Genomic DNA, 24,258 nt, shown 5'->3' with positions numbered 1-24,258 from the left:
TCAGTTGTGTTCCTTGGCTACATTCCAGTAATTCCCAGTTTGCTTTGAGTCACCATTCATTAAACTTCCATTTCCATGTCATCCATAGAATAAAGATACAGAAAGAGAAATACGTCCACCGCCTCCTGATCCCGTCCACCCGGATGTCTGATGCCGGGCAGTACGCGGTGGTGGCAGGAGGCAACATCTCCACTGCCAACCTCTATGTAGAGGGCAGAGATGTCCGCATCCGGAGTCTCAAAAGAGAGGTTCAGGTATTGTCTATGTGCCGAATGTGGGGAGACATCATCAAGGGCTCATATTCCATAGTTTGAGATTTTAATTTTTAACCTTAACATTTTCTAACCACAGTCTTCTAAAGAATGAAAACAGCTGATCCCTGCTGGCTTAGATTCTTAATCTGACATCAATTTAGTCACAGTTTTCCCTCACTGAGGGAAATAGTGTGTCCTTAGCAGCTGTCTGGATACTTTAATTAAAGCAGCTGTAGAAACTTTGCTGCCTCATAAATGGCCACCTGCCAAGCAGCCCGAACCAGAAAAGAGCTAAAATTTACACTGTGGTGCTTACACAGCAACTAGAACTCAGGGAAGGTAGGACAAGGTGGCATTTTGTCATACGGCTTCTGTCATGGAGAAGCAGGGGTGTAGGGACTTGGCCGGAGATGCTTCTTCTGGGGTCCAGTAGGTAGACCAGTTGGAGCAAAGCTGGATTCCCAGCAGGGGTGCTGAGCTGGACAGCTTTGCCCTCTACCACTTGTGCAGAGCTTGTTTCACGAGTGCCTGTCTTCCCAAATGGTGGAATGGAGAGAACGTGTTAGGAGAAATATCCTTTGAATTCAGATTTACCCTATTGCTTATCTGAGGAGAACCAGGTATGACAGGTCTTAGGCCATAGTGAAAAAGCCTTCAGTGAGGACGCAGATGACCTAAATATGTCTTCTGTCCTTTACTGCCCAATTCTGAACCTTGATTTCCTCACTTTTAAAAATGAGGCTAATAGTTTCTACCTACCCCAGGAGGTTCTTGTTCATACCACAAGAAATCAAATTAAATAGTAGAAGAGTTTTGTCAAAAATGAAAAGCCCACAGATATAAGGTATTGTTATTTCTGTTGTGATTAGTTAAAAAGCAAGCATTTTAAGGATTCAAGTCACAGTCTCTTTGGGGCGGCGTCTCTCCTCAGTGCAGGTGTCAGCAGGATTCTCTACAGAAGAAGTTAGGGCAGCATATGTCTAAGGATATGCAGGACACATTAGAATGCACTTCACCCTGTCAGACTTTTTATATCATTATGTATAGTTTTGGCATGCTCTTGAAATGAGCAGTTTTAGAAACAGGCTAAAACTGAAAGGAAAGCAGGACTTCAATTCTCTTTATGTTGCTCCATTTAAAGGTTATTGAGAAACAACGTGCTGTCGTTGAGTTTGAGGTCAACGAAGACGATGTTGATGCCCACTGGTATAAAGATGGCATTGAAATCAATTTCCAAGTTCAAGAACGACACCAGTATGTGGTGGAGAGAAGAATCCACCGGATGTTTATCTCTGAGACCAGGCATAGCGATGCCGGTGAATACACTTTTGTGGCAGGAAGGAACAGGAGTTCCGTTACTCTCTATGTCAATGGTAGGTAGAGATACCCGCATATTTTGTGGAACCAACTGGGATAATCCTCCCCTTTAAGTTCCTAAAGGGCTGATAGTTTCTGGGCAATTTCTGAAGAAGCCATGCTACTCGTATTGCAGCTACATTTATTTTCACATATCACCTGTGGTGAAGGGATGGCAGCTATTAAAACAACTGTAAAGATGTCATTTCCAGAACGTGCCTCATGGCTAGATCCTCATTTAGTTGTTCAACTCTATTGAATATCCACCATCTGTCAACTATAATAGACCCTCAGTGGGTTTCTAGCTACAGTGCTCAGCTGGTCAAGTTCTCTACCCTTGGAGCCAACTGCTTAGGTGCTAGTAGTGCTACCAAGCCCCAGGGCATTTGCAGCCTCTAGTGTGGAGTGCCCAGGGAAAATCCAGAATTCCTCTTTGAGACCCCAAGGGGCCTGGAGAGGTGCAGGCACTGCTGAGCTAGGTTGCCTCGAGCCCGAGGACCAGAGGCTCTTATTCCATGCACTATTGCATCCTCAGAGGAGAGCCATGAAAGCACCCACCTTTCTCGTGAAAAGCTGACAGCAGAATTTGAGGCTCCTCTAGAAATGAGACTAATCTAAATATACGGAGAAGAAGGACTGTCCATCCCTATTTGAATCTTGAGTCTACTCTGAACAAATACCTCAGAAGCAGATTGAAGAACCCCAGGAATAATCTCGGGTTAACAAAAATGAGCCACATTGCCAACATCCCCTTAGGCCCCAGAAGACCAAACCATCATGGTATCCAGTTCTTACTCTTTCTAGATTAGTGATAGAGAGACTGAGGCACAGAGAAGCAAAGGTCAGAAAACAGCCTCACAGAAGTCCTTTCTCCCCATTTCTCTGTTCTGTGAACTACCCGGTTCCCCTCAGTCATCACAACACAGAGAAGATGGTTTCATTAGCATAGCAGGAAAGTGTTTTTCTTTTTTTTTTTTTTTAAGTCTAATTAATTGCCTTTAAGTAGATCAAGAATAACATTTATTCTTTTTTTCATATGTAGTGATTGTACTTCATTGGCACCTGGTTATAAAGAAGTGACTCTGACATATCCACAAATACTTGCAAATCAAACAATTCTAAAGGTGATGAACACCTGGGCACATGGTTTGCCCAAATGTACAGAATAGGTAGCACGTGGCAGCCGTTCTGGCATTCTTTAGGGTGCCAGCCATTGCCACACCCCCATGCAGACCCCAACAAGGAAAGAGATGATCCTATTACAATGACAACACCCCCCAACCAAGCCTCAAATATCACAAGTATCTTTCTAAAGTCATTCAATCTGAGGACAGAATTCCCAATATTTCCTTTCTTCTTAGCACGAAGAATGTTCCAATATTCTGAGGCAAGTAAAGCTCTCGTAGTTCCAAAGTTTGGTTTCTGGACACATCACCACTGGCCACAAATTAACGTAGGCTTTCACATGTTCTCCCGTGTTTTCATGCTTTTTAACACGCTGCTGGTTTCCATTCACTCCCAGCTCCAGAACCGCCCCAGATTCTTCAGGAGCTGCAGCCCATGACTGTGCAGTCTGGCAAGCCGGCCCGCTTCTGCGCCGTGATATCTGGCAGGCCACAGCCCAAGATTTCCTGGTACAAGGAGGAGCAGCTGCTTTCCACGGGCTTCAAGTGCAAATTTCTTCACGATGGGCAAGAGTACACACTTTTGCTCATCGAAGCCTTCCCAGAGGACGCCGCTGTTTATACCTGCGAAGCCAAGAATGACTACGGTGTTGCCACAACTTCTGCTTCGCTCTCAGTGGAAGGTACACAGGCCTTGCTACTTCTCAGCTTAAAATCAAACCTAAGAAACCCTCTTTTGTGTTCTCCGACTATGTTTATAAATACAGTTTGGAGCTCCTAAAAGTAGACTGCTACCCAACTTTTAGGAAGATAATTAAGATAAATCCGCATGCTCCATTCTGTGCAGTCTGTAAATGACTTACTCATGACCAATCTTGTCGTCCCTTTCTTTAGTTCCAGAAGTTGTGTCTCCAGATCAGGAAATGCCAGTTTATCCTCCTGCCATCATAACCCCACTTCAGGACACGGTCACCTCTGAGGGACAGCCAGCCCGTTTCCAGTGCAGAGTGTCTGGAACAGGTAGGTTTATGAGCAAAGGTATCAGTGCTGATATTTACAAACAATGATCTGAGGCAAGGTTTCTCACCTTTTCCTCCATCACAAACATCTCTCATGCATAATTTGACTTCTATTGAGAATCTTGCAGAAGACTTACTTGAATTACTGAATAAAGGAATGGACCATGTTTCCACTACTGAGTATATACCTAAAAATGGTTAAGGTGGTAAATTTTATGTTGTGGGGTTTTTTGGTTTTTTTGTTGTTTTTTTTTTTTTTACCACCACCACAACAAAAAAAGAACTTGATTGGTGTTTTCTGATGTTCAAAAGATGTCCTGTTCCCTTAGATAAATTTTTTTAAAGATTTTTTAATTTATTTGTCAAAGGGAATGGGCAAGAGCAAGAGAGAGTGAGCAACAGGCAGAGGGAGAGGGAGAAGTAGGCTCCCTGCTGAGCAAGGAGTGCAATGCGGGACTTGATTCCAGGGCCTGGGATCATGACCTGAGCTGAAGGCCGATGCTTAACTGACTGAGCCACCCAGGTATCCCCCGCTTAGACAACTTTTGTTATCTCTTGAAAAAAATACAACAAAACTACAATTGTTATTTTATTAATTATAATATTGTACCTACGTATATGTCTAAAGAAGAGTCTGCTTATATGTAAGACATTATTCAGCCTGTAGACAGTGCTTGTGTGAAAAGGGATATTCCTTTGGAAAGCAATAGCCAGTAGCATCAAAAGTAGGGGCATTATAATCAGAGATTGGATTTGAATCTTGGCTCCACTCTGTGACCTTAGGCAAATAGATTTCTCTGGTTCTCTTTGCTTCATGAATAAAGTAAGGATAGTATCGCATTTGATCTTAGAATGTACATTTCAGGAGGGTAGGGACTCTGTCTTAGTACCTAGAACCTCTTGCCTAAAAGGGGAGTAACTGCTGGAAAGTACTATCCTGGGCAGCAAAGGTGAATCCTTGTCCCAGAATAGCTTCATAGATAGTATATACTCAATAAGTAATTGTTAATTGGGCAAAAGAATGATTGTCATATGACTAACACCAATCAGGAGCATGTTAGATCATACTCACCAGCACCTAGCAGTGTTCATCAGGCAGTAACACCCAGTGAGTTGGTTGTTACACTCTTCAGTAAGGGCAAGTCTCCCAGATAGACCCGGTCCTTACCCCCAACCTCAGGAGTCCTGTCCTAGGAGAATGAGACAAGATGTTTGCAGCCATTTCAAGCCAATTATGATTGTAAATCTACCTCAGATCGGGTAAATCAGCTTTATCCCAAATGAAAGTCACTCTCTCATTTGCAGGCATTTATGTATGACTCTCAAAGGGAAATTTTTAGAGCTAGGGCTTCTCACAGCACCTAGTAAGTGTGGGGTTTTTTTCTGTTGTTTTTTTTTTTTATACTTCTTCCATTAGTTTATGACTCAATCTCTGCATTGCCATGAGCCATTTTCCTAAACAAGTTAGTATTTCAATTGGCTTTCTATGACCTGATGACTTCCTCCTCTGAAATAGAGATGCTGATCTAGAAACCAAATAAACCTATTTGATTTTTATAGGTATAATTAAAAGATATTATGTATGTAAAGTACCTTTAGGCATGGCTGGCAAGTGACTAGTGCTCAATACATTAATTTTATTATAGCCATAGAGGGGAATTATATAAACATAAAGTCTGGTACTGGGTGACCAATACAAACACCACAGACTTTATGACTTCAAAGCACAGAGTTTGAGAAATACTAAATATCAAAAAATAGAGACTGATTTGATAATATTCTGCTAACACAATAAAGAAGAATGCATTTTAATATCAAATTCACTGAAGTCACACTAAATTTATCCTTTCATTGAATTTTTAGAGGAAATTTTTCAAATCAATATACATATATATGATTGTCTTAAAGCAGTAGTCTTCATATAGCACTTTTTATTATAAATAATATAGTTTTGCCTTTACGGTGTTGCAAAAATATCTTCAAATCCTTCTCTAAGACTCCACTTGGGGTAGAAATAGAAAAATATCTTTTCTATATGACTGACATCTTTAAATGTTTAAATGGACTTTATAAATTCGTGGGTTACTAACTCTTTATGTGTGTACTATTTATACACATACAGAGGTTTGAGCATCCTCTTTCAAATGTGTTTTTTTTTAATATGGCAAAAATTGTTTATTAAGTTAAAATGACCTTTTAAAAGCTTACCAAATGATAAAGTTTTATGCCCTTGCCACTGAAAGTATTTACACAACTTCCTCTGACCAGGTACTACCCTAGGGAAACAGATTCAGTCCTACCTTCTACACTGGAAAAGAATTGAGTCTTCAGAAACCCCAGTCACATGTTTTTGGAACTCAGTACTCACTTAAGCTTAGAACTTGTTGGCCTTGAGCAATCTGGTGGGGCTTTTATGAGAAAGTGTTGCCTGTTGAAGGTCTCTGGTGCCACCTACTGGAGAAAAGCAATTTGGAAAAGTAGAATTTTAGAATTTGTAATAAAGCTAGCTTTTTGCTAATGTTTATCCTACAGATAGTATCATTTGGAGGCTTACTGAGCCACCTCTAGCTAAATAAAATGATAAATAATTAGTCTATCTATGATTGATGCCCATTGTTCATTTAAGTATCTCTTCAGTTGTATTCTACCTATGTCAGTGTTCCTGCTATTGAAACATTATTACATTAGCTGCTAGATCACAAGGCTGTACGTGCTTTAACAGCCCATGTATTCACTGCTGTCTGTTTGCGTGACAGTCAGAGAGAGATGCATGGACTGGGCATCGAAGAATCAACAGGATCATTGAACACAATGGCATTCTAGGCAGAGAATGACATTTACAAATCATAGAAGCCTACAAGGGTACTTCATGTGCTGGAAATGACAAGTGGTTTGAGTATGGTTGGAAAGTGATGTAATTAGTGGAGGAAAAGTCCAGAAAAGGCAAGGGCCAGATTCTAAAGGGTTTGGTATTCTGTGCTTAGGATTTTAGATTTTATCTTGTTTGCACTGAGGAGCCACTGAAGGATTTTTAAGCCTCTGGGTAACATGATCAGGTTTGCTTTTTGGAAACAATAGTGTAATTGTGAAAAGAAGAATGGTCTGATGTGAGAGGGGAGACCTGGTGAGGACCAAGGGAGAGGCCATCTTGATAGACTTGGAAAGTGCTGATGAGGCCCTCAACTAGGGGAGTCAGGAGGAAGAAGGGTGTAGATTGTGGGAGAATTTGAGAGGTGGAATGAAAGGAATTTAGGGACCAAATATAATGGAGTGGTGGAATGGGGAGCAGGAAAAGTGGGGTGGCCTTATGGAAGCCAAAAGAGGCCAGTGACCCACACAGATAGTGGCAGTCCCCGTCAGAAGCACCAAGTTCATTACCAAAAGAGGTCTCGTCTTTTAGCTCCTTTATTTTTGGCCGTGCATGCCTGTCCTAGGGCTTCATCCCATTCTCCAAAGGAGGAAGTTATTGTAGGACTATGCAGAGAACTCTGTAAAGAAGTGGACAAACTCTTCATCATCCCATTTCCACTGAGGTTTAACAGACAGACTAAATGGTTGTAGAATGATTATTAAATTCCATGTGATGGCGTTATCTATTATATCACATGACCTCTCTTGGGGCAAAATATTAAAGGCACTGATGATCTCTTGGGGGGGGGTGTTTAAACAGTCTTGCTTTAATAACTGACTTATGCCAGTGGTTTTAAAGCCCTTCCCATGTAAGTCATTCAATTCACACAACATTTTTTTTTTTTTTTTTTTTTTTTTGCAATGAAGAGCTCATGAAGTATTATGCATCTCATTTTACGAATGAGAAGACTGGTCCAGAGAGATTAAATGATGGGTCTAAGGTCACACAGCTGGGAAATTGTGGTATCAGTGTTCCATTTTCTACTTTACCTTGCTACCTAAGGAAGTGAAAACATTTGTGTCCTTAAAAGAAGAACCTGTAATTTATAAACAGCTACCATCATGGGCAAGAGGGGAACCTTCACAAACCAAAATTTGTGCTAAAATGCAAACAAATGCTAGCTCAATGGGCCATTAGAGAATCCCCCCATGGATGGTATTGGGATAAGGAAGTGATATCATGATCACATTCCAAAAACAAGAAGTCTTGAGTTGTGGCTTTTAAAACTTGTGATTAAATTTAAATTCACTCTAGACTTAGAGGGTGATTGTTTCAATGGAAGTGTAATATTTTTTAAAAGTTCACCTTAAACTGTAACAGCATAATGTTATTTTATCTTTGCTTTGGAGTTATTTTCAACTTTATGTGAAAAGAGCCAGTTTTATTATCATTTATTATTACTGTTACTCTGAAAAAACACCAATATATCTAAGATGACCAAATTCCATGACCCTTTCTTTTAGTTTTAAAAATTATTTTTTTGCTGTGCTAAGACCTTTCAATGCTTGCTCATTGATAATGAAAATATAGATATTTTGTCTTCAGCCTTAGGGTGTCTGTTTTAAACTTCTGGGAATGTTGATCTTCTCAGATTGCTTTTTGATCTTTCTGCACAGTAGACAACCCCAAGCGCAGCAGGCAACCACAATCCTAGATCAAACCCATCATGATGACCGTTCCTTAGGACACAATCTTTTTCTCAAGGTCACTGACTATGTCAAAACCTTGTCCCTGTTTCCACAGCATGACCTGCACAGGATTAAAAAGAATATAACTGAAATAGTAAAATTCCAAACATTAGAATCAGCCTATAACCTGGATTTTTCTAGAAAATCATGTTTCTTTCTTAAAGATGAAAAGAGATCTTGTAAGAGCAGATGTGGCATGCCTAAAACGAGAAATATAATGTTATGAAGATAAGTAGGAAACTTAGTCACCGAAGTAATCAATATTGTGTTTTCAGGTAAAAATATCCACCTCTTTTTGTCATTCAAATATCTTTTTTTTTTCTTTTTGTGATGCAGATCTAAAAGTGTCTTGGTACAGCAAAGATAAGAAAATTAAGCCATCTAGGTTCTTTAGAATGACTCAATTTGAAGACACTTACCAACTGGAAATTGCTGAAGCTTATCCAGAAGATGAAGGAACTTACACTTTTGTTGCCAATAATGCTGTGGGTCAAGTATCAAGCACAGCCAACTTGAGACTGGCAGGTACAGTAAACAGTCTTCAGAACCACATTTAAATATGGCTCTAATCTTACAATGTCAGTAACAATCACTAAAGATTCCATGTAAACCATCGTTGGCCCTATTGTTCTCTTTTAATGCAACTAATTGTTTCCATGTTATATGCTGCCTTCTCACTTTCCATTTATCCCATCTCATGATGAATCACAAAACATCATTTCTCATTTTGCCCTGCTTTGTCTTTATAATGTTCTGTAATGTATTGCTCTCCTTACCAGCTTTCATGCTTTCTGATCAGCATGTATCAGAATGGAGAGAAACATGCTAAAGAAATAGGTAGATTTGCTTTCTCATTTAGCTAGAATGAATTTTTTTTTTCATGTAATGTAAGCATTACTATCCTCCTGTTGTCTTGACACAGTTCTGATTTCACAGAAGCTATGGAGGATGATTTCAGGTCTGTATACCACATAGGTGTATTCACCGTCATTCAAAGAATGCCTGAAGGTTGAGAGGCCTCGTCCCAAGATGGTTTAGCATTTCTGATACTTGGGATTTTTAAACTGCCATCAGAAACACTTCCCTGGTAGTGGAGGGCACTTTGTTTCAAAACAAGATAGCAATATTTTTATACAGGCAGACTGTTTTTGCTGAGCTAATTTAGTCTATGTATTATTAACTATGTATAAATTCATCCAGATTGGGGGCAACTTTGGTTTTTCCCTTAATTTTAAACACTTACTAATAATCAGATACTTTCTTAATGATCAATTTAAAGTGGTTTATGAAATAGAAAAAAATGTAATTTTACAACCAGAGGGGAAAAAGTAAAAACAGAAAATAGGAATACCTAAACCAAATTATGTACATCACTAGTGCCTTCACAAATAGTACAGTGAACTTTTTTAGACTATTTATGTCTCAGCTTGTTTGCCCGGAAAGTGGAAGGGAACATGTGTGACTTGGAACCAATGGTGGCATATGTTGACAAGACATTAGGAATGGACTGGATTCTAGTCCACCGTTGAACCTTGAAACAGATCTGTAGACAACTCCAAATGAGTTCTGGTTTCAGTGGAGGGTAAGACATTAAAGGTTGGCATGCTTCTTTTCAGGATTTAGCAAATTTGAAGAAGTTGCATCAAACTCCCAATGGCATGTCTCTTCATCAGTTTCATTTAAGAAGGAGTCCCTTGGCCAAAAGCCCATCTTCATCCAGCCTCTGTCAAGCATCAGGGTGCACAGCGGGGAGACAGTCAGATTTCATGCAAGGGTTTTTGGCATTCCCAAGCCAGAAATCCACTGGTTTCATAACCAGCAGCCAATTCTACCAACAAAAGATGTAGTTTTCCATTATGAGGAGGTCACAGGCATGGCTTTAATGCTTATAGTTGATGCTTACTCAGAGCATGCTGGGCAGTACTCTTGCAAAGCCGCCAATAGCGTTGGGGAAGCCTCTTGTGCAGCTGCACTCACAGTGACTCCAAAAGGTAAAGCTCATCTTGCTGTAAAGACTTGGATTTGCTTCATACCTCCTGCTCCCACTGTTACTAATGAGAGTCTCTGCTGTTTGTCTCATTGCATAGTGTGGTCAGTCCGTAATTTACTAATAAAGTAACACCCAGTAGGTCCTCCTAAGTTCTCAATTATGGGTTCACCTATATGGTTTAAATCTCTGAAGTATATAATCTGTGCATTACATCAGTAAGTATTTTTTTAGGCATCAACTTTGCTTGATGTTTTTCCTTTTCTAAAGAACATCTCATCATTGGATCATTAATGATCCGTTTGCTGTATATTGTTTGTACAGTATATGGAAGAAGGGGGACAAATGGTATTCCGTGGGATGGGGCAGGGAAGAGAGAGAGAACGAGAGACTATGTCACTCTGGTTAGCTGCGGTGACAACAGAAGGAAGGACCCAGATACTCTCCAGCATCGCATGAGCCTTCGTCATCTATTCACTGGATCGCTGGGAATGAACATTCTTTTGTGTGATGTGACGTCCTGGAGCACACTGCGTCTGGCATGCTGCTTCCAAATGACACTGATATCTTTCATCTTCATCTTCCATGCCATTGTCTGTTACTAACCTAGCCAAGTGACAATGCTTAGATCTTAATATTCTTTTCTTTTTCTTGTCACTTGATTATACAGTGCGAGCCCTAGCTAGGCAGAGTTCTGGGAAAGATGTAAGAAAGTCCACCAAGTCCCAGGCAGTGGCAGATTCCTCTTTCACAAAGCAGGAGAGCAGAATATCCCAAAACGAAATTAAGTCATTTCAAGGATCATCCTATGAATACGAATCACAGGTTTTTGAAAGCGTATCTCAAAGTTCCACCCACACAGCCTCATCGGTTCAAAACGTAGAATTGCACCATACTGCGTCTCTTTCACAAATTGCAGAGAGCACTGAGTTCTCTGGGAACTGGGCGGAAGAGGCAGTGGACGAGGGCCCACGGATTCTGCTGCCGCTTCAGGACCTCTCTGTAAAGTGCGGTGACACGGCTCAGTTCCTCTGTGTTTTACAAGATGACGCTTCTGTTGATGTAACCTGGACTCACGAAGGTGGAAAGATAGAGGACTCGGAAAGAGTGTTGCGGTCACAAGATGGAAATATTCAGTTTCTTAGCATACGTCATGTTCAGCTGGTAGACCAAGGATTGTACAGCTGTATTGTACGCAGTGACTATGGAGAGGAGACAACTTCGGCAGTATTGAGCATAGAAGGTGCTTCTTTGGTTTTTAGCTGTGACTTTCTTCATTTCATCCTCATTGCTTTATGCAGCTTTTCTGCCCTGTAGATCGAATCAGTGAATATGTTAATTAGCATATCCCTAACTCAGCACTCTATTGATAAATGACTTCTGCAAGTCAGCCAGGTCATTGGCCAAACTTGTGACGAACATTCAACTTTCCAGTCTAGATTCAAGGAAGTTTAACTCTCAAATCTTGTTTCAGATGGTTATGGTTGATTTCATATGTGCTGTTTTTTCTAGTATTTACCAAATGTGCCACCTACGAAGTATGCCAAAGAAGGTCAGGATGTTATAGTTCATCAGGTATTAATTAATTATTTATTTTGTGCCTGATACTGTGCCAAGATTAAATTTAGTTATTTTAATATGAGGAGGCTCAACATTTCTCATTTCTGCCCTTTGTTTACAGATCTGGAAGTTCTAGATATTTATAAGGAGATTATATAAATAGCAGATTGGGCACTGAAAGTAATAGGGTTCTGTCTGGAACAAAATGAGGAGTCTATAGATATTTCTTGATAGATGATACTGCTTCTCAGTCTCAGATCCTCCTGGAATCGTAGAATTATCTAACGACAAGAGTATTATTTTTGTTGTTATCATGCTTGATTTGCTGCCGTGTCCAGAAGGGCATGAATAAATTTGTCTTAGAAGGGAGAAGTTCCTCCTGTTATCCATTGATTCCTCTTAGATACTAAGGAGATAGGAAAGTTATTCTTCGGGTGCTAGAATGCCATGCTGTGTGTCGGCAGGTCAAGGATCTTCATTGAGTCCCATGGAAGGAAGCTGATGGAAAAAGTTCCAGCATCTCCAGGGGTCCATGGAGAACTATGGCCTCAAGGTCTCTCCAGACCTGTCCATACCATTTTTGAGATATTAGAGATGAGCAGGGGATAATATGGTGCTATGTGACTGCTGTCTTGGCTCTGAATTTTGAAACTGGTTCTTACATCATTTAATGTATCTGTAATCCTTCATCACCCACAGGAGGCTTTTTTCTTTCTTAATCTGATAGTCTGTTCTGTAGCTATTCCTGGTAATATTTCCATAGTCCTCAAAGGGACTATCTCAAGAACTGAGGTCTAGTTATGCAAGTGAAATGGAAAATCTGGTGGCATCCAGAGAGCTGAGCCTCCATTTCCCCATAGCTGCTGGCTAGTGCAGTAATCACCCAGAGTGACTATTTATCTGGGGGTGACATGGGTGACAACCAGGACAGGTTCTGCAGCCATGCAATTGGGTGCTGGCTGTGTTGTGGAGGTAGGAGAAATGTAGGCCTTTTCAGCTTGCTTCCTAAGGAACCTGGGGCCACAGTGCATGCTTGATTGTCATGCTGCTAGAGTGGATTTGAGCTGGACGTTTTTGCCACAGGGTTTCCAGTTCCTTCGGTTCTAATTGATTATATTATTGAAGTGTTCTTGGGGCATGAGCACTTTTTTCTCTTGGAAAGTCCAGACTGCCTCTTCTCAAGCAAGTTGAAAGATAAGCCACTTTTAAGTGTTTGAAGAATGAAGGATCAGGCACAGTCATCTAATTGTGGAACATAAGACCAGTCTTCATATGTTCCTCTTTTGGTTTTATAACTTGATGTAGGCCACATAGTTATCCACAACGATCAAGTAGGAATATAAAACCCCATAAGTCTGCTTGAGTAGAGTTCTTCTGTGCGTAGTAAGCACAAATATATATTAGTTTGGGGACTAACATGCCGCCTTCCTCTCATCCTAATCACATGTCACCTTCTCTAAATTCAGCATGTGTTTTACTCTTACAAACACAGCTAATTTATTCCTTTTCCTAACTTTATTCTCACCTAGCAAAAGAATCGCAAACCAGAGCAGTTACAAAAATTGCCCTTGGTTCAGACATTAAAAGTATTAAAACCCTCAAAGAGTCACAAATTAAAACAAGCCACGAAGTAAAGAGAGAATCATCAAAGAAAACGTGAAGTTTGTCCTTCACTTCGTGCCAAAGCCCACAAGGAGCGGAGAGGCCAGGGAGGCCAGCCCACGTGCATGGTGCCACACAGATGGATGGAAGACCGAGCGGGAACCCGGGGAACCTGCCTTGCTCAACAGGCTGCCCCAGAGACGATTGAGTCTAAGGCCTGCGCCTTTTCCCTATATAATAAAAGCCATTTTGAGTTGAGGGCTCTCTGTTTGGCTCCTTAATATGTCATCAGACTTTGTGTAGTTTAAAGTTTTAAAGATGGTTCAAATCAAAGGACTACTTACTAGCAGGAAACACTTAATTCTGCAGGAAAACCTGAGAATAGCCCTCGGCAAAAAGTGGCAAGTTAGAAAATGCATGTTCCTTCTCAATGTGACACTATCTCTTCGTCTTTTAGTGATCAGTTAATAGGACGTTAAAAAAAAAATTCCTGTAGTTTGTGGATTGCTTTTTTGAATGCATGTAAAGGCATGAGGAATTACCCAACTAAAAGTGGAAATTTCACAGAGAACCCAAATAAAATTTTTTTTAAATCTTTCTGCAAACATTGTCATGTACTTTATCAGCTCATTGATTTGTTTGGCATGGATTTTTGGGGTGCGTTTGGGAGATGTAGTTTTCTATTACCAGAATCAAGGACAATCATAATTGTACAAATATGCGAACTGAGGCAGAAAGTATATGGAATTAATCATTAAAATCTCCGTATATGTTTTTCCATTTTAGCCCCAGAATCCATTTTGCACGGGAGGATTGAAGAGCAGATTGAGGTGGAGATGAAAGGTATTGTTATATTGGATGTGAAATTCAAGTAGAAATTCCGAAGGATTAATAGAATCCTTGAGCTGCCTACTTTCTCTTCGTAATACTGAGAAAAATGACATAGATGTACAAATATATCTCTTAGAGTATATATTACTATGTCGCATGCCTGGTTTAGTATGCTGATGGTTACATGCATTTCTTGGTAATTTGTTTGATGGTAATTTAAAATTTTGTATTAATTTATCAGTCACATTCAACTTCATGTTTGCAGCCATTTTCAAAAGTGCGTATTGGAAAAGTTGTCATCTTAATGCATGAAATCAAGAAGTAGAAGTTTGTTTTCAGAATCACAGTGAATTAAATTGAACAATAGACAATAACCTAGCTGTCGTTCTCAGAATGCAATGTCATGAATGAATTATGATTGAAATGCTATTTTGTTTAGGGTGTGTGAAAATGTTACATTCCCATTCTGGTGTACACTTCATGCACATACATCATTTTAACATTGATATGTCTCTTACACTGGCTTGCAGATAGCTGCCTTACGTGATCCTCATTGCCTGCTTTCCTTTGCATAACATTGTGACTTTATAGCTGTATTAGTTCGAATAAACGCCTTCTCACTTTATTTTAGCTAATTATTTATGGTTATGGTTCTTATAGATATTTTTAAATAGTTAATTCTCAAAAATATAATAATTTAATCTGCAATCAAAAGAATCAGAAAGGGCGTTTATTCCACTCTCTGCAAGTCAGGTAAGAGTTTCCTCTTAGCCATCAAAAGAACAAAGTTTTCCAGATAGCAAAACAAACATGCACAGGAACATGTTATTTTGAAATGCATTTTTGCTTGTTCAAGAAGAAATTTCAACAGTCTGAAGAAAAGACCAGACAACGAACGATTTTCGTGTCAGAATCTTTTAAACAGAGCATGGTGTTGCGTTTATTCGAACAAATATGGTGAGTGAATTTTTTTTTTATGGATTTGTGAGAATCTGTAGCATGCATTTTATTTTATTTCCTATTTTGCAATTTCATTTATTTTCAACTTTTCCAAATACTATGGAAAATAGTAAAATGCTTTATAAATTACTTCTTTTTCAGAATTGTTCTCCGAGGGGGAATCTGAACATTCTGAAAGAGATACGCGTGATGCCTTTTCAGATTCCGAAGACTTAGACCACAGCTCCATGGCTGCTAAAAGATATGCAAGTCGAATATCATCTACGAGCTCCTGGCCTGAGCATTTCAAGCCTTCTTTTACCCAAAAACTTACTTTTCAATATGTTTTAGAAGGGGAACCTGTTGTTTTTATGTGTAAATTAATTGCTTGTCCAACTCCAGAAATGACTTGGTTTCATAACAATCGGCCCATCCCAACGGGTCTTCGACGGGTTATAAAAACTGAGAGTGATTTACATCATCACTCTTCCAGCTTAGAGGTTAAAAGCGTCCAAAGCAGAGATTCTGGCAGTTATAGATTATTAGCAATGAATAGTGAAGGGTCGGCTGAATCGACGGCATCGTTGCTTGTTATGCAAAAAGGGAAAGATGAGAAATGTTTAGAATTTCTGAAAAGGGCAGAACAGACACATGGAAATACGGAGGCTTTAGCTGAAAGGAGAGAAGACAGGATAGAGGTTGGCCTGAGGTTTACTGGCTCTCCCTTTAACAAAAAACAAGATGTAGAACAAATAGGAATGATGAGGACGATACACTTTAAGACAGTAAGTCCAGGCAGGAAAACGGCCTTTCCGTATGAGGAGGAATATTTAGAAAGTAAATCTGACATAAGGGAATGGCTTAGTGTAGGTGAGAGCTTCCTGGACCAGGAGACCAAAATGAAGTTGCAACGTTTGCGGGAGGCTAGAAAAATGTTAATGGAGAAGAAGAAATTATCTGTTTCAGATGTGTCCTCTGAAATAAGCACAAGAACTCTAAGAAGTGAAGCTAGGGATAAAGACCTTCTATTCTCTAGAGAGGAGCTGGAAGGCAAGTTTGTATTGGATGTAGCCGAAAATAGGGATAAAGTAGATCATTCGTGTGAGGGGATTGTCCAAAATCCACAGGTCCTTCCTAACCAAATGAATCAAAATGTAGAATCTGGAGAACCTCCCCCAAGCTTTCAAACTACTGTTAATGAAGAAATCCTCCAGACTGAAATAAGAATGAGCCAAGAGGAGTTTCTAAGAGAAAGTCTCCAAAAAGACCATTTATACAGTAGGATTCTGGTAAGCGAGGATACCCATGGAAGAGAACTTGAAGAAATTATGAGCAAAACTGAAATTGGAGGGTCCTCTAGACATATCACTGTTGTAAATAAGAATGAGGAAATGTATGAGACTCCTGAAGAGGTGTCCCAAGTTGTTGTACCATACACCAGTGAAGCTTTGGGTGCAGTTATAAACATTGAAGAAAATGCAAAGCTAGATAGCGAGAACATAAGAAATGATGATTTGAGAGAAGTACAGCACTTTACTTCCACAGAAGCTGATGAATTTGAAACCAAGCAAGAAGGAAGGACCACAAGATTTTTGGAAAGTTCTTTCCAAAAGCATCCACAATGTTGCCCACCTTCATTTCTTCAAGAAATTGAATCTCAAGAAGTTTATGAAGGTGACAGTTGTAAATTTGTGTGTCACTTTCAAGGATATCCTCTACCCATAGTGACGTGGTATAACAATGATATACTAATCCCACGTAACCGAGACTTTGTCACTCACACCTCGGAGAACTATTCAGTATTAACTTTTTCTTCTGTTCTTCTTCAAAATGAAGGTTCTGTTACCTGTGTGCTGTTTAACCAGTATGGAACAGTAAAAACAACTGGTGTACTTAAAGTGAAGGCAAAGAAAGGACACGGGGTTGAACCACATACAGTCCCAGTGTTGTGCGAATACACTGATGAGGAAGAGGAGCTGGCATTGGTGTTTGACCAAACCAAAGGCATTCAGCCATCTTGGAGGCAAAAGGGTCGAAAACATCTCCAAACCAACTTCCCGGTTCCTCCCTCTGCAGACACAGAATTGCTTTCCTTTCCTGTAGAAATTCAGATAACAGCAGCTACTCCAACCCCAGAACAGGATAAAGAGTCAAGAGAATTGTTTCACTCTGAGGAGCTGGAACCTACAGTAACACCTCAGGATGAGGCTCCTCCGTCACCAAAACACAAATTTATATTTTCATCAGATATTACTAATGAGCCACCAAAAATGTTACAGGAGATGCCAAAGCATACCAGGTGTAGAGAAGGGGATTCCATAGTATTTGAATGTGTATTGTCTGGTGAGCCTAAACCAGTCGTGACATGGTTTCAAAATGGGCTCCTAGTAAAGCAGACCCAGAAGTTTCAATTTGAAGAAGTTAATTTTAGCCACAGATTATATATTAATGATATCAATTATCAAGATTCTGGAGAATATAAATGTGTTGCTGAAAACAGTTCAGGAACTGTTGAGAGTGTTTCAAATCTGACTGTGGAACCGGTCACTTATAGGGAGTATAGTCATTTAGAAAATACTGGTGGAATTTATACAAAATATTCCAGAGATCAACAAATTCAGGGAGAATCTGTAAGGGCCCATTTCTATGATTACCCGCCTGGTCCTTTTACTCCCCAATCCAATATAAAAGAACATTCTGTAAGGGAATATTTTCAAAGCCTTGAGACAATTGAACAGATAGAACAGAAAGATCAGGTTCATTGCACATATTCTAGAGAAAAACTACCCAGATTTATGCAAGGTGCTTCTAGAGCCATAAAAATCAACAAGCCTGTCAGAGCCAAACTCATGCAGTGTCAGGGTGAAGGGAGAGAGGGACACATAGATGAAAAATCAAAGCTGTACCAAGCCGAGGGTACTGTTTGTCCATTTGTTGATGATTTTGGTGAAGTTAAAAGAATTAGGAAAGACGTAAACATTGATTTCGGAAAAGTTGGTGATGCAGAAAGGGAAAATGTGCAAGAATACACCCAAAGAGACTATTTCCCAAATATCCAGTCTGAGAGAGCTTCTGATAGCTACGATCCAAAAGATTCATCTCTCATTGTATATGAAGAACCCCTTGAAGAGAGACACTACCCAAGGAAAAATGTGAAGCATAGAATCATTGCATTTGAAAAGTTACAACATGTAGAAAAAGGAGTTCTAGAAAAAAGACTTACCAAGAAATCATTTGTCAGTCCTCCTCAGAGGAAGCTTGATGACAGAGACTTTCCTTTCAAGCAAAGAGAATCAAGATCAAGTAACCTAAATACAAATATGTATCAGGCAGAAACAATGTCTCCATACACTGAACTAGATTCATCTGACATTGTAATGAATTTAAAGGTGCTTTCTTCTCAAACGTATAAGGAATTTGAAGTACAAGAGGGGGAACAACAGAAAGAAGTAGGTCTTATAGATCAACCTGTAATTTCTGGAAGGGCTGAACAGGAAGCACCCATTACATTTGACTTAAAGCCATTCCACTCTCAAATAGAAAATGCAGATCGAAAATTCCAAGCATTAGATGGTGGTCAACCCGAAGAAGCTGGTTTTAAAATCCAACATCCTGCTTCTGAAATAGCTGATGCTGAGAGCATTGCATTTGATCTAAAACAAATGTATTCTCATATAGGAGATCCAGCTAAGGAATTCCAAGGGCCAGAAACTCAGCAACAGAAAACACCTTATAAAGAAGAAATTGCTGGCACTGAAACATCACAATCTGAGACACAAAATACCTCTAAAAGTGTGCTGGATAATATTTTTACCAGTCCAGAAATGTCTCCCATTCATGAGTTTTCAGATAGGACTGTGATGGAGAAGAGTCATTTTGATGAAAATACCCTTTTTTTGGAAAAACATATACGGGAACATAATTTAGAAATTTTAAAGCCTGATATTTCTCTTAAATCCTTTTCTGAAGAAACCCATAGTGAATCATGTGCCCTACTTCAGACCTCATCTCCTGATGTAGGAGAAACTGTTATTTCTGAGGAAAACAGTTCTCTAGAAAATGGAGATAGAAGTTTCATTTCACATTTGAAAAAAGCAGCAAGCGAGAAAAAGCTCTTAGAGGTTTGTGAAAAGGAAGAACACACTTTGGAACCAGAGTCGGCATCATTTCAGAAGCAGGATGGAAGGACACAGGGATATGTCACTGGAATTTTGGGAGACCACAGAGGTGATATTCACCAGGCAGCCCCATCCCACACAGAAGTGAGCCAGCGCTTTCCATTCTTAATGACTGAGGAACAGCAGAATCCAAATGAACAAATAAGGGAAAAAATTGATGCCTTTGGAAAAGAAAAATGTTATGAAGAAGTTCAGGTTCAGAATGAAACTTCTGTCTCCACTACTGAAGGAGAAAAGATAGAAACTTGTTTTTCTGAAAATCTTCCTAAATCGGATGAGGCACATACAACAGAAGTAATGGACTCTGAGACCTCTCTGACAAAATATTTACTTGCTGCTGGAAAGCACGAAGTTCCTCAAATGAAAGACACCAAACACAAGGCAAACCTTCTCCAAAGTGAATCAATCACATCAATGGAGGTTGAAGAAGTAACTTTCAACACTGTGTATGAATATTACAACCAACAACAGGAATCATTAGGTCGCCCATTTTCCCCTGAATCTGATATTTCGATTGATGTGGGAAGTATAAGCAGTGAAGAAATCTCAGAATTAGATCGGTTTTATACCCCACCATCCTCTGTTGAACATTTCAAAACTCCAAAGTCTCCTGATGTATATTTCACTCCTTCAGATACAACTAAACAGTCCACAACAAATTCAGGAGGTGAGACTGTGGGAAGAACTACACCTTTAGAGGAAGCTGCCGAAAGGTACTCCACGCCTTCGGAAGGAGAGGTAGCAGAGAGATACTCCACACCTCCAGGAGAGGCACTGGAGAGATATTCCACACCCCCAGGAGAGGCACTGGAGAGATATTCCACACCCCCAGGGGAGGCTCTAGAGAGATATTCTACACCCCCAGGAGAGGCACTGGAAAGATATTCTACACCCCCAGGGGAGACAATAGAGAGATATTCTACACCTTTAGGAGGAGAAACTGTTGAAAGATATTCTATTCCTACTGGAGGACCAAATCCCACTGGAAACTTAAAAAGGTACCCATCAAAAATAGAAAGGGAAGACAGTACACCAAATGAACATTTCCATACACCTACAGAAGAGAGGAGTTCAGCTAATGAACTATGGCGTTCCGATTCATTTGGCACGCCCAATGAAGCCATTGAACCAAAAGACAATGAAATGCCGCCATCTTTCATTGAACCTCTGACCAAAAGGAGTGTATATGAAAACACAACATTAGGCTTCATTGTTGAAGTTGAGGGCATTCCAGTTCCTGGTGTGAAATGGTATCGAAATAAATCTCTGCTAGAGCCAGATGAAAGAATCAAAATAGAAAGGGTAGGTAATGTGTGCTCTTTGGAAATTTCTAACATTCAAAAAGGAGAGAGGGGAGAGTACATGTGCCATGCCGTGAACATCATAGGGGAAGCAAAGAGCTTTGCGAAAGTAGACATAGTGCCCCAAAAAGAAAGAGCAGTACCCCTCCCACCTCCAGTAACACATCAGCACGTCATGGAGTTTGAACTGGAAAACACGACATCATCAAGAACTCCTTCTCCTCAAGAAATTGTCCTGGAAGTTGAATTAAGTGAAAAAGACGTTAAAGAATTTGAGAAGCAAGTGAAAATAGTCACAGTTCCTGAATTCACTCCTGATCATAAAAGCATGATTGTGAGTCTGGACGTTCTACCATCGAATTTAGCGGATCCAAATGTGGCCTCGAGAGAGGAAGAAAGCAAAGATTTAAAAATTGATTTAGAAGTATTTGAAATGCCTCCTCGCTTTATAATGCCTATTTGCGATTTTAAAATTCCAGAAAATTCAGACGCGGTGTTCAAATGTTCAGTCATAGGCATCCCTAGCCCGGAAGTTAAATGGTATAAAGAATATATGTGTATTGAACCAGATAATGTCAAATATGTGGTCAGTGAGGAGAATGGAAGTCACACCCTTACAATTCGAAACGTCGGTCCGTCTGATAGTGCGACATACAGGTGCAGAGCTATGAATCGCGTAGGAGAGGCTATCTGCCGGGGATTTCTCACCATGGGAGATTCCGAAATGTTTGCTCTGACAACAAAGAAAAGCAAAGTGACTTTAAGCAGCTTGAAGGAAGAGTTAGTCTTAAAGAGCAAATATTCAGGCAGCTTTTTTGAATTTCAGGTGGTAGACGGGCCTCCCAGGTTTATCAAAGGTATTTCTGACTGTCACGCACCTTTAGGCACAGCAGCTTATTTCCAGTGTTTAGTCCGCGGCTCTCCACGACCCACGATTTACTGGTACAAAGATGGGAGATTGGTGCAAGGTGCACGGTTCAGTGCTGAGGAAAGTGGCATAGGGTTCCACAACCTGTTCATAACGAACTTAGGAAAAGATGACGAAGGCGAGTACAGGTGTGTGGCTACGAACAAGTCAGGAATGGCAGAGACCTGTGCAGCCCTCACCCTAACTTAGTATCTTGTGCAAAGTTTCAGTGCCTCTGTAATTATCAAATTGATTGAGTGCTGCCATATTTTCCAAATTATATAGATCCAATAAATTTCCAAATAGGTCTACTTGATCTGAATTTGATACATTGAAAACCCCTGGGAAAACAGTCTCTCTCTGTAGAAATCTCATGTTTGTAGGACATGTAAATATTCTGTGATCTCAACTGTGGAACCATCACTGTGTCAACTCTGCTGTGAATCATCAAGTATGATTAAATATCTCCGTGGCTACCTAACCGTTTGTACCGCTGCTTTGCCCTCGTTCCTCCTCCACAAAAGAGTTTCGGTAGAATGCATTCTCTTTTAGCCGATAAACTATTTACGTAAAGTAAAACATAAGATGGAAGACTGGGTCAGATGACCACGCAGACAGGTTGGTAAGGTAAATCTCCTCTCTGCTCTGAGTATTAAGGCATTTTTGAAATTGTAACCCTTTTGTATCCAAATCCAGGCTTGCTGACTTGGACTTAGAATAGATAAAACAAATAACAGAAGCCAGCCTCACCCAATTGATAACTAGTTCTCTAATCTGTTTTGCATTGCAAACTTAATATATTTGTTTGGCTCTTTTAAAAACATTTTCATTATTAATATCCCTCTTCTTTGTAAATGTTTTGACGGTTGCTGGTTTTGAAGGGACCAATGGTGCTTTCTTTTTGGATGGAGTTCATCTAGACATTTGTACATTTGCAAAATATGCAAAGAAAGATCTTTCCACTCTTGGGAATACCTCATTTTCTCAATTTTTAAAATATCATCAAATGTTAAATGCAACATTCACTTGATATTGACCTGGGGGAGAGGGAAAACTACTATATTACATTTATATAGAGATTTTAAACTGTAGTCCAATTTCAGAATCTTTAACATTAAAAAATAGAAGGTGGGGCATTTTTATATCCAGCAATATGGTAATTTGTATCTCAGATTATATGCAGATAAGATAATAAGCTTTCCTGTCATTTTTAAACTAACTAGAAATTTTTAAAACTAACTAGAAATTTAAAAGCATTCAAATTTAAGATATATGTATCTCTAAGTTGACCTTGTTTTTCAAAATTATAAAAAATTCACAAAATTCTTGACAGTGTATCTGTGTATCACTGTGAACCTAAATCTTCTCACATAAGATGTAATAAATATAAGACAATTCAGTTTTCTTACCTAAAAATGAGGAGTTGGACCAAAAGACCTCAGAAATAATTGTTCAACTCTGCGATTCTGTGTCATCTTAGTAGTAATGTTTCTTAATATAATTTAGGACTAACTTTAGTTTTACCACAAATGATGAGAAAATAATAGAATGTAGTAACGAAGTTATGAATCTTTCCTCCCTCCAACTCTAAATTACTCTCTGTTACCTAACAGCTGGATTTGTCCTCTGCATCGAACTTTTATGTACCACGATCATATTAGAGATATTGCTTTTAGTTATAAAAACTTAAGCAATTTAAATTTAATTTTCAAAAGAATTCATATATTCTATCATGTTTGTTTCTTTCATCTATCCATTTTTTATTGCCACAGTAGGAGTCCCTTAAAACCTTCCCAAATTCAAGGAGCAGTTGAGAATGTGCAGAATATAGAGCAGTCAGGCTTACACCCCTCCCCACCCTGCCCCCCTAAAACATCTGTTTTCCTGTCTTGAGTCACCATAACTCATCCAGATAGATATACTATTGTGGAACAATCATTTCTGTTTCAACCAGTGAGCACATAGTATCTGTGATAATAAGTATAGATATAATATATTGCATCATAAATCCCTGAAATAAAATTAGTTCTGTAGTTTAGGGACTTAGGGATTTATTCTACTCTTAGTTATAAAATGGACGTTTCAATAAATTAGAAATCCAGGTCATGACAAACAAGACAATGGCTGGCATGGGAAGGGAGGAAGGAAGAAAGGAAAAACCTTGTAATGTCTTATTGAATTTAGAGGGAGGAAGAGTTTGATTTTGTTCATTAGAATTCTTACAGTCTCAAATGCAATGAATTGAGGATATTCAGAATAACAGATGACTGAAGGAAGAAAAATAAGCCTTGCCTTGCTTACTTATTGTTGTGGATAATTAAATGAAGTTTTTTTCTGATTCAATGGCATATAACTTAAAAGCTGGGAATATTAATTTCTCTGATGCTGGATAGAGAATTCATTGTATTATACATAGTAAAGTTTAGACATTAGCTGCAACTACTACATGTACTTTTAACTATACCTTTGATGTTTCAGCACATTTGAATTTATTTACTGTATTTTTTATGATCAATACACCATGTTAGAAGTAAGAGAATATAACTGAAAATACTTCAAATATTAGTGAGTTGGGGTAATTTAAATATTCACATTCATTCC

The 24,258-nt window shown here is 39.3% G+C and overlaps 1 protein-coding gene across 1 annotated transcript in view; it reads left to right on the top strand.

Annotated features, from left to right (window-relative positions):
• TTN (titin) overlaps window positions 1-24,258 on the top strand; it is a 274,251-nt gene that overhangs the window by 40,876 nt on the left and 209,117 nt on the right. The window contains 6 exon segments of the mRNA XM_046018787.1: window positions 89-254; window positions 1,396-1,627; window positions 3,133-3,417; window positions 3,629-3,754; window positions 8,689-8,877; window positions 14,288-14,344. Of these exon segments, the coding sequence (XP_045874743.1) occupies window positions 89-254; window positions 1,396-1,627; window positions 3,133-3,417; window positions 3,629-3,754; window positions 8,689-8,877; window positions 14,288-14,344 (1,055 nt within the window).

This window comes from Meles meles, chromosome 9 (assembly GCF_922984935.1).
Source record: "Meles meles chromosome 9, mMelMel3.1 paternal haplotype, whole genome shotgun sequence".
Taxonomy (NCBI): Eukaryota; Metazoa; Chordata; class Mammalia; order Carnivora; family Mustelidae; genus Meles; species Meles meles.
The sequence above is the reverse complement of the archived record's forward strand: the minus strand, read 5'-3'. Positions and strand labels throughout refer to the sequence as shown.